Here is a 12,041-nt window from a genome sequence, read left to right on the forward strand (position 1 = left end):
AGCAAGATGATTTTATGAAGTTGCTGGAAATTGAAAGTAGGAAGGAGAAAACGTGAAAATGATTGCAATGGATATTTTCTCTTGAGTCTTGCTGGGATTGAGAGTCTTCACACGTGTTATCTCAGAAAGTATTTTACTGGAGATATCAGTTCTTACCCAAAAGCACTTCTGAAATGGAGAAAAGAACATTTCTATACCTTCAACTGAGAAAATCCGGTCAGCAAGTAAATAAGTTTTTACTCCCAAATAAGGTAAAGGAAATTCATTTAAAATACTGCACAGGTATTATCCAGTTAATGCTTTTCTTAATAAGTTTAAAGAACATATCTCACCACAATGTCCTTTTGGTAATCGTGAATCTGAAACTCTCACACGTTTATTTTGTAATTGTAAATACTGGGAAGAATTTTGGAAACAGGTATCTGTGATGGTTTTTGATACGTTCTACAAAATAATGAGAATAGATGAGTCTATGATCCTGTAACTGGACAGTAATACTGACTCTGATGTATAACTGACAGCACATTTAAAGTAATAATTCTTCTTGGGAAGTTTCATGTACATAAAGCTAGAGTAATCGCTATTACACCCTCCTTTAAGTTTCTCTGTAAAGAGCTTAAAATATTTTATGACTCATTCAGTTCAACTAGTAGAAATAAGTTGTTAATAAAAACATCTCTCATATTAAAAAAGTCATTTGCAGAAAGGGATGTTTTACCGTGTACGATGTAAGATGTTAAACTTATCCCACAATTTCTGTTTTAGTTTCTGTTTGATGTTAAATGTCATTGTATGTTTGTTTCTTAAGTTGAATTAAAAGTAGAGATATTTTAACAGCGTTAAAATAACAGTGTTCTGTAATGAAATTAAAGAGTCGTAAAAAACCTTTAAGTAAGTGGAAAATAGTCTGCCATATGGTACAGTTAACAAATACTTATATATGATATTTCCCCCCAAAAATAATAATTTAATTATATTCTTCTTTTCCAATAAACAATTAGGTTGTTCACACTCCATAAACAAAACCATTATATGAGTTATGGATAATATCTATTTATTATTTTAAAGTTATAATGAGTGAATATGTTGTACATCAGCGTCACTATCTCACAGGCTAGGATAAGCTAGGACAGCAGTGTTAGCCGCTCGGGCTAATCCGCCATTACTGTGCAGACAGGTTTATATCCCGCGGTTATTAAAGTGAGTGAATAATAAACTCACCCGCTGTTCTGAGTTTCACCAAACGACATCAATCTGTAAGTTTAATTCAATTCCTCTGCAATAAAAAACACCACCACCACTACCAAAACACAGTGACGCCGCTCATACACATCCGGTTCTAATGCCACTTCCGGTGCATGACGCTCAAATGCCATTCCCCATGGATACCTGTCACGTCAACTTCGCCGCCATATTGGTTCGGGCAAGAGTAACAAGTCTCAGTTTATATTATATTTATATTATAAACTAATTTACCCGTAGTCGAGATTTTCATCCATACTGCCGTTTTTCTCCAAACCCACTTTTATGACAAGCTCCTCGTATCAGCTGAGAGACTGATATTTTGTGGTTTACTGCAATTAGTTAGTGAACTTTTCTCACACTTTGAAGTTTTCTCAGAGAGAATGATAGAGTGATAGAGAGAGAGAGAGAGAGAGAGAGAGAGAGAGAGAGGAGGAGGAGGAGGAGGAGGAGGAGGAGGATTCAGAGGGAAGGAGCTGTAAGAAGGGAAGGTTTTTCCACAAGTGAGTCCTCCATGTTGTGCAGTAAACGCTTCAAGCCTTCAGGTCAGACTACCAGGATGGAGCTAAAACACCTGTCTTCGTTTCCCCACTTATCTCCAAACTGTAGCTGTATCGAGAGGCATTTAAAAGCTTGTCATCAAATCATGGCTTGTTTATTATTATTATTATTATTATTATTATTATTATCATAATCATCACATAAATGTTTTACCACTGTAACTGTAAATGTTTTACCGGATCCATAAAAGATGACCTTATAATTATCTTTGTAATTGTCTGTTTTGGAAGATATCTGTATCCTTTTATTGCTAATAAAATTTTTAAAGCAGACTGACTGCCAGTGTCTCACTATTTGATGTGTATTTGCCTATTTTGTTACATTTTCTCAATGATGGTCAGTTATTAGCACTTAAAGATTTTTTCCAGTATTTCAAAGTGAAGGAGCTGTTTTCTGACCTGGAGCACAAGAAAAGCTAAAATTGATTGGGATGTAGACAGAAAAGCCATTTCCACAATGAAGAAACTTACTACATACTTACTAAATTATATTATATTAAGGATGTCTCAACATTTATTAACCAGGAAAAATAAGCCAAATCTACGCTTGGCAGGTGTGAGTTTTCACAATTCCTCATGACAATGAATAATTTTCCAAGTTTAACTATCGAGATTGTACGTGACTGGAGACAGAACTTTTTTGTACTCCACGTAGATCATAAACGACTGAAATCCTTTGAGAAATGTAAACGTTGTCATATAGCAGCAACGGGCCAAAGAAGTGTCTATGCATTTATGTCTGTGACCATTCCCCACAAACCATATAAAATATTATTATTAATAATAATAATAATAATAAGTAACAAGAAGAAAATTTGAATAATAATAATAATACTAATATAAATTTTTATTATAATATATTTGCATAGGCATAATATTATTTTCTTTAATAGTCTCAGTGCTGTCTCAGTGAGTGTGTGTGTGTGTGTTTTTAAAGATTCTCAAAAGTGTCTTTATATAAATGACCCCTAACTCTCATCTGCTCAGCTCACTTTGGATAAAAGCATCTGTCAAACAGCTTAAATGTAAATAATTGGGGTCTGTTAACATGACTGGTGCATAAATAACCCACAACACTCATAAGAGATTCTACTAGAATATTCTCTATTTATTGACCTTGTATGTTTACACCAGAGAAATATACAGCACGTAATTATTTCTGTTTATTAACAGTGATCAAGATATCTGTTAATTCCCTCATAAACACCCAGTTCTGTGTAATAAACTATAATTCTATATAATATAAAATTCTCTAATAATTTATTTAGGAATTTGAAATATATCATCATCATCATCATCATCATCATCTGTATTCCACAAAAATAAACAAGGGTTAATAATATCCATCACTCATTTGCATATTCATTTGCATTCTCATTTACATATGCATTTCAGTGCATTGCTTTATAATTCCTGAGAAATTGAAGGCAGATTTACTCACACAGCTCTTAAACCTTTCTTTAAAACACACATGACTGATTCAGTTATTCAGTTTATTCTGAAGAACCAAACATTTCCAGAACCAAAAACTTGACCAAAGACTAAAATGGTAGGTAAGAGGGTAGCTCTTTTGCAGAGACTGCATATAATCAGTGGCGTTCAGAACAGGAAGCTCTGCCTCCAATAGTTCCATTTCCATATCAACTCTACAGAAGGAAGTAAAAGAAGCATCTGCAATATTGAATGTTCATTTAGAAGAACAGCGACGCTCCTCATTGAAAAGTTTATTAAATTTGTGCTTAAAGAAGAAATTAAAGCGTTCTGACCCCTGTTGTGTTCCACACATTGCCACGCCCTTATTCGGTCATTGGTTCCTGTTGTAAGCTCTTGTTCTGATTGGCCAGTTCCCATCTGCTCCATATAGAAAAAGTGCTTTATCACAGTGTTAATAGGGCACTGCATCTCACTGAATATCCCTACATCTCTACATGCCTACTATACAGTACATCAGTAGGTGAGAAATATCGGGATGACCCACTGCTTCCGCCTCAATTCTACAGTATGGAACCATGGGACACTGCGCTATTCCATGATGCAACAGGACTGGCGATGAAGAGCTGTCAGAATCAAAAATGGTGGAATGCAGCACGTCGGCTCTCTGGCACATGGCCAACATGGTGACTAAAGTACGTTCAGATTGAATTCATAGTACATACGTCATATACTGACCAGGACGTACTGTATCAATGGCCGAGCAGTAGGTACTGAACTGAATGCAGAAGGTACTGAACCGAATGCAGTGGCTACTGAAACAAATGCAGTAGCTACTGAACCGAAAGCAGAAGGTGCTGTCACAGTAGGCGATTTCTGATGCAGAGTCTCCCAGTGTGAACACACTACTGTGATAATTAAGGCTAGTGCACCATGGATACATGACTTGAGACGCAGCTTCAACGTAAGAGCACAAACAGATATAAGTAGTAAAACACGTGAATGCTAAAGTGTGAGAGCGCGACGCCCCCTGCTGGACTAGAGCCCTTCCCTCATCACTGTGGCATCACAAACCACAAAGATACACACAGTGTGTGTGTGTGTGTGTGTGTGTGTGTGTGTGTGTGTTTAAAAGAGAACATTAAAGAAATATTAAATATTTAACTAATAAATAAACCCACAGAAGGCTCTACAGTTTATATTTATCTACAGAGGAAGTGGCATGAAGAATAAGAATAATTTTAAATAATAATAATAATAATGACAAGGTCCAGAGATTTATCTGTTTAAGTGCTAAACTCATTCAGGAATTGGGCCCTGTTCCAATCCTGTTTTTAACACGTCCCCTCTCCCTATTCCATCCTTGCTTAAGTATCACCATGTAATTAGCATGCTAGCTGATAAGAAAAGCTGTTATTAACACTTTCCCTCATCCATGGTTCAGTCCCCTTGGACATTTTAAGGGCCACGCCTTTACTTTATTAGATCAATTAAAGTTAAAACATTTGACAAAACGTGTTTTTTGTTGTTTGTCAACATGATTAATATAATTTTATTGTTATTCTTCTAGCTAATTAGCATACTCACTGTCACTCAGTAAGCTAGTTTATTTGGCTTCGTATAGTTATTGTATTATGCTTAGTAGTAGTATTCTTTTATTGGTGAGCAAAGCTAATTAGAACACGGGATCAGTATCATGCGTATAGTTTAAAAATACTGAACCTTTGTGGAATGACATCAGCTACATCACAGGTAATTCTACTAGATTTTATTAGGTGTTAAGATTTTATGCAAGAAAGTTAGCAAGTGCGAAGGAATAGTAATTTAAAAATTAACTAGACGGCTAAAGTTTGTGAATGAACTTTAAGCGTTGACTTGACAGATCCTGATAAACATGCTAAAGGTGTTAAACGAATAAATAGTTAAGCACGTAAACGTTAAAAAGTAAAATATATATATATATATATATATATATATATATATATATATATATATATATATATATATATATATATATATATAAAGCTTAGATTGTTGTTTTATCCTAAATTTCTATGCTAACTAAGTTGGTTGTTAGGGTGTTGTTACTTGGTTGCTATGAACAGTTAAGGAAGTAAAGGTTAAAAAGCTAAAGGCTGTGTTAAATCATTAAAATGTTTAAAAGTTGCTATGCTGTGCCAGCTGGTTGCTAGAGGTCCGAGGTGGTTGCTATGGTGTTTGTAGGAGGTTTCAATATAAGCCCTGTTTTATTGCGAAGTTGAAGCTATAGAGTTGCTATAGTGGCGGGGATTGCTGGGGAAGTGCAGTTCTCTGCTCCACCACCGGGTGTCACTAATAAACCACTTTCCATGACGTTTAAACAGAATCTTAGAAAGATACTTTAGATTTAAATAAAAAAAGTACTGTTTAAACGCCATAAAACACACACACACACACACACACACACACACACACACACACACACACACACACACACTAAACTCCCAGTATTATTTAATTTTATATTTCATCACCCTGAATATATTAACAACATAAATCTATCATTTATTATTCATTTCTGTGATTAAAGATTAAAGTTGAACACAAAGCGCACTGAGATCAAAGCCCCGACGTTCCAGCGTTACACACACAAAAACAAAATTAAGCTGCTTTTATAAAAACAACACGAAAGGAAAGAAAATAAGAACCCGTTTCTCCGATTCAGATTCCTTTTTGTAATTTTTTGATTATTTTTACATTAAGTTGGTCTTTCATTAGCGGCATAGTCTCTCTCCCTCTCTCACACACACACACACACACACACACACACACACACACACAGACACAAACTAAGACTCCTCCTCATCCTCCCTCCATCCTGTGTCTCCTCTCTCTTCCATCACCCTCCACTGGAGGATTCTGTGATATGCCACGCCTCCAGGAATCAATGGCCCATTTGATGGAGCGCCTTGGTTCTCCATTTCCTGCCGGAACAGGAAGTGTGGTGCAGTGGATGATGAGGATTTTGGAGATAACGATGCTGGCGACAGTGGAGAGTGAGGAGAGGCAGTGTGGCGAGTGCGGCGTGGGCGGAGCTCCAGACGTGGGCGAAGCTCAAGGCAGGCAAGGCCCTTGCGGTGGCGCTGCAGGTGGTCCTCACGGGCGAAGGCTTTATGGCAGAGCGGACACTCAAAGGGCCGCACCCCGCTGTGCAGGGACAGGTGGTTCTTCAGGTCATAGGAGTGCAGGAAGCGGGCGGGGCAGCTGGGGCAGGAGTACGGCCGCTCGCCCGTGTGCTTCCGCATGTGGATCTTCAGCTTATCGTTCCTGTGAAGGAAACAGGACACACACAGGTGTGGAGTCAGATACATACCACCTGCTCTAACAGCTGTGTAGAAAATTCATCACCACAGCCCAAAGGCTAGGGTTACACCCTTACCATTCGCTAATCAGCTAATTACTGGTGGGCATATGGAACAGCGTTCCTCAGTCAATGGACAGATCCAAAATAGCTGAAATTCTAGCATTCAGGATGAAGTCATGTTTTGTGTTTAACCAGAACATCGTCCTCTTTAATGCTCCATCTCAAATTCACTACTTGTTAGTGTTCTTTTAGCTAAAACTTTATACTATGTTTCATTGTGATTTATGTAGCACTAGCTAATATGCTAAAAGGTAATTCATCTGTTATCTAACATGTGGTTAGCTAGCTACAGAACCTGCCATCCATCATTCTTCTATACCGCTTATCCTCACGGGGAACCTGGAGCCTATCCCAGGGAGCATCGGGCACAAGGCAGGGTACACCCTGGACAGGGTGCCAATCCATCGCAGGGCACAATCACACACACACTCCCATTCATACACTACGGACACTTTCAGCCTACCATGCATGTCTTTGGACTGGGGGAGGAAACTGGAGTACCCGGAGGAAACCCCCGCAGTACGGGGAGAACATGCAAACTCCACACACACAGGCCCATGGTGGGAATCTAACCCCCAACACTGGAGGTGTGAGGTGAACGTGCTAACCACTAAGCCACCGTGCACCCCAGAACCTGCCATTTTCTTTCTAAAAAATCTGACATAAAATGAACAGTTAAAATAAATGCTAACGCAAGTTAACATAAAGAGAAAGGTGAAAGGTCGCACCGTGTGAAGCGCACGCCGCAGGTCATACACTGGAACGGTTTCTCGCCCGTGTGTGTCCTCATGTGACGTGGAAGCTTTCCTGCTCCATGGATGATCTTCTGGCAGACGGGACACTGCTGAGGAGCCTGAGACTTCCTCTTCCTGGCTACACCCTCTACTGCTCCACCCACTGCTGTTTCAGCCTGAGAGGGGGTGTGGTTCAGAGGAGGTGTGAGCCCCTCGGGTTTTGACTCCTCCTCCTCCTCTTTAGCTGGCTGTGAATGCCAGTGTGCTCCTCCGTTCATGAGCCCCAACTGCTGAGCACTTTTTGAAGCTCCATTCTGTGGTGGGTGGGGTTTGTGCTCAGGGGTGGGTGGAACTTCACATTTGGGCTTGTCCTCCTGGGATTGTGTGCTCCACGCCAGACGTACAGGTGATGCTGCCTTCTCTACGTTGCGACGGTCTTGTTTTCTGCGTGATGGTGTCTTTTGGATGTTCTCAAACTGATTTCTTTTTTCCTTGTAGGTCACACCCAACTCACCCCCCCCACACGGTTCGTCACCTTCCCCACCCAGCTCACCACTCTCCCCCACCTCGCCCAAGATGTGGCGGCAGGCATCAGCCACGCACTGGATGCCAAGTAGCTGCGCCCCCTCGAGGACCTCGCGCATGCCAGATGAGCGGATGGTTAACGTAGCTGTATAGGCGAACTCTAGCAGAGCGTCCAGAGCATCTGGGGACACACAGTCCAGCTGGCACACACTGCAGCCCTCACTCACCTCACCAGCCTCGCCCACGTCCTCCGCCCCAAACAGCCGGCGGAAATACAGGCTGACGGCCGCCATGACAGCGCGGTGTGTGGGGTAGCGGGCACCACGGGAGGTCAGTGTGAGGTCACAGAGCAGGCCGGAGCGGCGCTGAGCATTGAGGCGGGACAACAGCTCATTGCTGTGCTCAGGGAATGGGATTCCGATCAGACCGTCCTCTCCAGGAGACATCGCCACCTGCAGGCACAGGGGACACAATGCACACACTTTTCAGAACACACAACACAACAGATAAAAAAGTGTAGCTAATAAAGTTCTGTTTACTACAGGGTGTCCCAAAAGTCTCCATACATAGGGGGAAATGAACACTTTTTAGTAAAATACTTAGTTTATATCAAATATTTCAGATAGACTTTAAAATTGCCAAAAGATCTTTGCCAAAAGAAAAAAATATCGAAATCATTCTCATGGCTGGACCGGGAACCTGTCACAAGGTTGTGATGGACTTTAACAGGAAACATGGCGAGCACAACACACACACTGTTTCCAAACTGGGAGCCAAAGTTTGGAGAAATGACTTCATGTGTGTTCACTAAGAAATGGCAATCATATAGAGGATTTTTCGTAAATAAATATACATTTTGCTAAAAAAAAAAAAAGTGTTCATTTCCCCTATGTATGGAGACTCCTGGGACACCCTGTAGTTTGGATATGATGCTGATGTTGGATGATGGTCAGGGTTAACTTAGAACACACATTTACAACACCACAGTGTTCATTAGATAACATTAAATTCCTTGAAAGGTGGGTTGGAGTTAGCATGAGCCCAATAGATAAAACAGGATTATAACAATCTGAGTGGTGACCACAGTGAATTTAAAGAAGGAGCATTATTTGATTTGTAAAAAGCTTCCACTTAATGCATTTAGCTAAAGCTACAATACAGGCTACATCCAAGTAGCTTAACTACAGTAACACTACATCCATCACTAATGACACCTGCTTAGTACACAGACTAACTAATTAAATTAAAATAAAACAGTTATTGTTGCTATTAGCCATCAGTTTCCTGCTCTAGCTGTCCGCTTCAATTTTTTCCCTCTAACAAAAAGCAGCTATAAAACCTGATGGATTTAAAATACATACACGTACATCAGGAAAGCGAAACCGTGCTAATACTACCTGCTCTACTTGCTCTTGGTTTAAAACAAAGTAATGCAACACCTCACTGCTGAAAGCTAGTTAAGCTCGCCAACTAATATTGTGATTAGAAAAGCGGCTGCCCCACACGCAGGTCGGTTGACACACTGAGACGCATCGAATTTTAACAAGACCATTTTCAGTAGTACAGTTTTACATCTGAGAGACCTTATCTTTCCACAGCATCGATTCTTCTAAGGTTCTTTTCCATGATCTACACCATCCCTCTTCCTGGAGATCTACCTTCCTGCAAGTTTCATCTCCTACCAAAATCTAACACCTGCTTTAGTTGATCAAGAACTTCTTAAGGCAGTGATTAGATGGTCAGGTGGTCAGGATTATGATTGGAGCTGAAATCTTCAGGCAGGTACAATGGATATAAAAAGTCTACACACCCCTGTTAAAATCAGGATAAATTATGTCAGAACCTTTTCTGCCTTTATTGTGAAATTTTAACCTATTAATTAAACTGCACAAAAAAAGGATGATTTTAGGGGAAATTTTATTTAATTTTTTTTCTTACAATAAGCTGGTTGTATAAGTGTACACACCCTTAAACTAATACTTAGTTTAACTTAAGCACCTTTAGATTTTATCACAGCATTAAATCTTCTTGGGTAAGAGTCAATCAGATTGGAGCAACCTCATTTAGCAATATTTTGCCATTATTCCTTACAAAAGCATTCTAACTCTGTCAGATGGGTGGGGCGTCTCCTGTACACTGCCCTCTTCAGGTCACCACACAGATCTTTGACTGGATTTAGGTCTGGACTCTGGCTGGGCCATTCCACATCCTTGAACGTGTTTAGGTGAAGCCGTTCCTTGGTGGACCTGGAGGTTTGCTGCGGGTCGTTGTCTTGCTGAAAGGTGAAATTCCTCTTCATCTTAAGTGTTTTAGCAGAAGCCTTAAAGTTTTGTGCCAGAATAGACTGGTATTTGTAGTTATTCATTATTCCTTGATTAAAGCTCCAATTCCAGCTGAAGAAAAAACTGCCCCAAAATATGATGCTGCCACCACCATGTTTCCCCAAACATGTCTTTTGGTATTATGTCCAAAAAAGTTCAACTTTGGTCTCATCAGATCATTAGACATTCCACATGGTTTTGGAAGATTGGATGTATTTTTTTTTTGGCTAAAAAAGGCTTCTGTCCTGTCCTCCTACCCCACAGTCCAGAGATATGAAGAATTCGGGAGATTGTTGTCACGTGTACTTGCCAGAAACTGCTCCAATTCTTGTAATGAGGCTGTAGGTCTCTCAGCAGCTTCCCTGGCCAGTTTTCTCCTGATCTTCTCATCTATTTTAGATGGACATCCTGTTTCTTAGTAGTGTCACTGTCATGCCATATTTTCTCCACTTGCTGATTATTGTCTTTGCAGTGATCCATCCAATGCCTTGGAAATTGTTTTATAACCCTCTCCTCTTTGTAAGCTCTTGGAGGCCCAGGGATTTTCCAGATGGATGTTACCAACAGCTGGACTTTATTTGAGGTTAATCAGTCAAATTAATTGATGGCAGGTGTACACTAATTAGCATTTAACAAGAGTTTGAATGTGATTGGCCTGTTAAACCGGATATTTTAACAGGGGTGTGTAGAGTTTAAATATCGACTGTACTTCTTCAGGAACAGGGTTGGTGACCACTGTATGTACAGTATTTCAGCCATGTTTCACTCTCTATGCTCTGCCTCCTAGCAGGAAGTAGGAAGTACCACACTGAAGTTTTGGGAGACTTTAAACACATGCCATGTCTTACACTAGGTACGTTTACAATGCAACCAAATAACCTGTTACTAATCAGATTTTTAGCTCAACTGGATTGAAGAGCCTTCATGTAAACACCTCGATCAATCCGACTGAGCTCAATCCCAATGAAGTTTTGATCAGATTGAAAGGGGTGGCGTAGATCTGAAAGAATCTGTGTACACATAGTACATAGGAAAAAATTAGTCTTGTAAACGCTTTAATCTGACTATTTTCTCAATCGGATTGAAAAATGACTTTTTAAGTGACGTTTTATATCTTAAACAAGGCGTGAGTATAAAATTACAGGCGTCTTTTTTTACTGATGATGTGTCACGATTTCCCCTTGAAGCAGCGTGCTCTAAGCGCGAATGCGCGAGCACCTGCTTTTTCATTGTTGACAGTAGTGACATTTGTCTACCGACACGGCCGTCCAAGATCTGCTCAAGCCCGAGGTTCACCTGGTGACATCAGTGCTCCCGTATGAGGTCGTCTCCCACCCTCCCTCCCCTGTAATGGATCTTGTTCGGCCTGCCCGCTCTGCTGAGGAAACTGCTCGGCACTCCTGTTCAGCCAAGAGCGTCGCTCAGCACTCCTGCACCACTGGGTACGGCGCTCTGTTTCCCTGCTCGGCTAAGGTTGTCGCTCTGCCTCTATGTTCCGCTGAAGACGTCGTTCTTCTTCGTTGCTGCACGCCGTGCGTCACTCCCCCTTCCTGCTCCACGGAGGACTTCGTTCCCCCCTCCTGCTTCGCGGAGAGCTTCGTTCCTCCCTTTGGCCTCGCGGAGACCCACGCTCCTCTCCCTGGCCTTTCGGAGACCCACGCTCCTCTCCCTGACCTCGCAAGGGACCTCACTTCGCTTTCCTGCACTGCTGAGTACAGTGCTCTGTTTCCCTGCTCCCCCGAGGACTTCGCTCGGCCTGCCTGCTCGGCTGTGGTCGTCGCTCTGCCTTCCTGTTTCGTCGGGGACGTCGCTCCGCTTTCCTGTT

The 12,041-nt window shown here is 41.0% G+C and overlaps 2 protein-coding genes across 11 annotated transcripts in view; both read right to left on the reverse strand.

Moving 5' to 3' along the window:
- khdc4 (KH domain containing 4, pre-mRNA splicing factor) overlaps positions 1-1,359 on the reverse strand; it is an 18,291-nt gene extending 16,932 nt beyond the window's left edge. For 6 of the 7 annotated variants that reach the window (XR_008397195.1, XR_008397193.1, XM_053683572.1 and 3 more), the window contains exon 1: positions 1,222-1,359. Coding sequence is in view for 4 of the 7 variants with exons in the window: in XM_053683572.1 (XP_053539547.1) it covers positions 1,222-1,250 (29 nt within the window). In the remaining 3 variants the exon portion in view is untranslated. The remainder of the gene's footprint in view (positions 1-1,221) is intronic. The other variant, XM_053683634.1, reaches the window with a different exon arrangement.
- A 1,530-nt stretch (positions 1,360-2,889) lies between these two features.
- Positions 2,890-12,041, reverse strand: part of zbtb7b (zinc finger and BTB domain containing 7B) — a 32,255-nt gene continuing 23,103 nt past the window's right edge. For all 4 annotated transcript variants that reach the window (XM_053683673.1, XM_053683746.1, XM_053683723.1 and 1 more), the window contains 2 exons: positions 7,365-8,347; positions 2,890-6,539 (listed from right to left, as the gene is read on the reverse strand). In XM_053683673.1, the coding sequence (XP_053539648.1) occupies positions 6,062-6,539; positions 7,365-8,347 (1,461 nt within the window). In that variant the 3' untranslated portion in view covers positions 2,890-6,061. The remainder of the gene's footprint in view (positions 6,540-7,364; positions 8,348-12,041) is intronic.

The sequence above is a fragment of the Ictalurus punctatus genome, chromosome 1 (genome assembly GCF_001660625.3).
Source record: "Ictalurus punctatus breed USDA103 chromosome 1, Coco_2.0, whole genome shotgun sequence".
Taxonomy (NCBI): domain Eukaryota; kingdom Metazoa; phylum Chordata; class Actinopteri; order Siluriformes; family Ictaluridae; genus Ictalurus; species Ictalurus punctatus.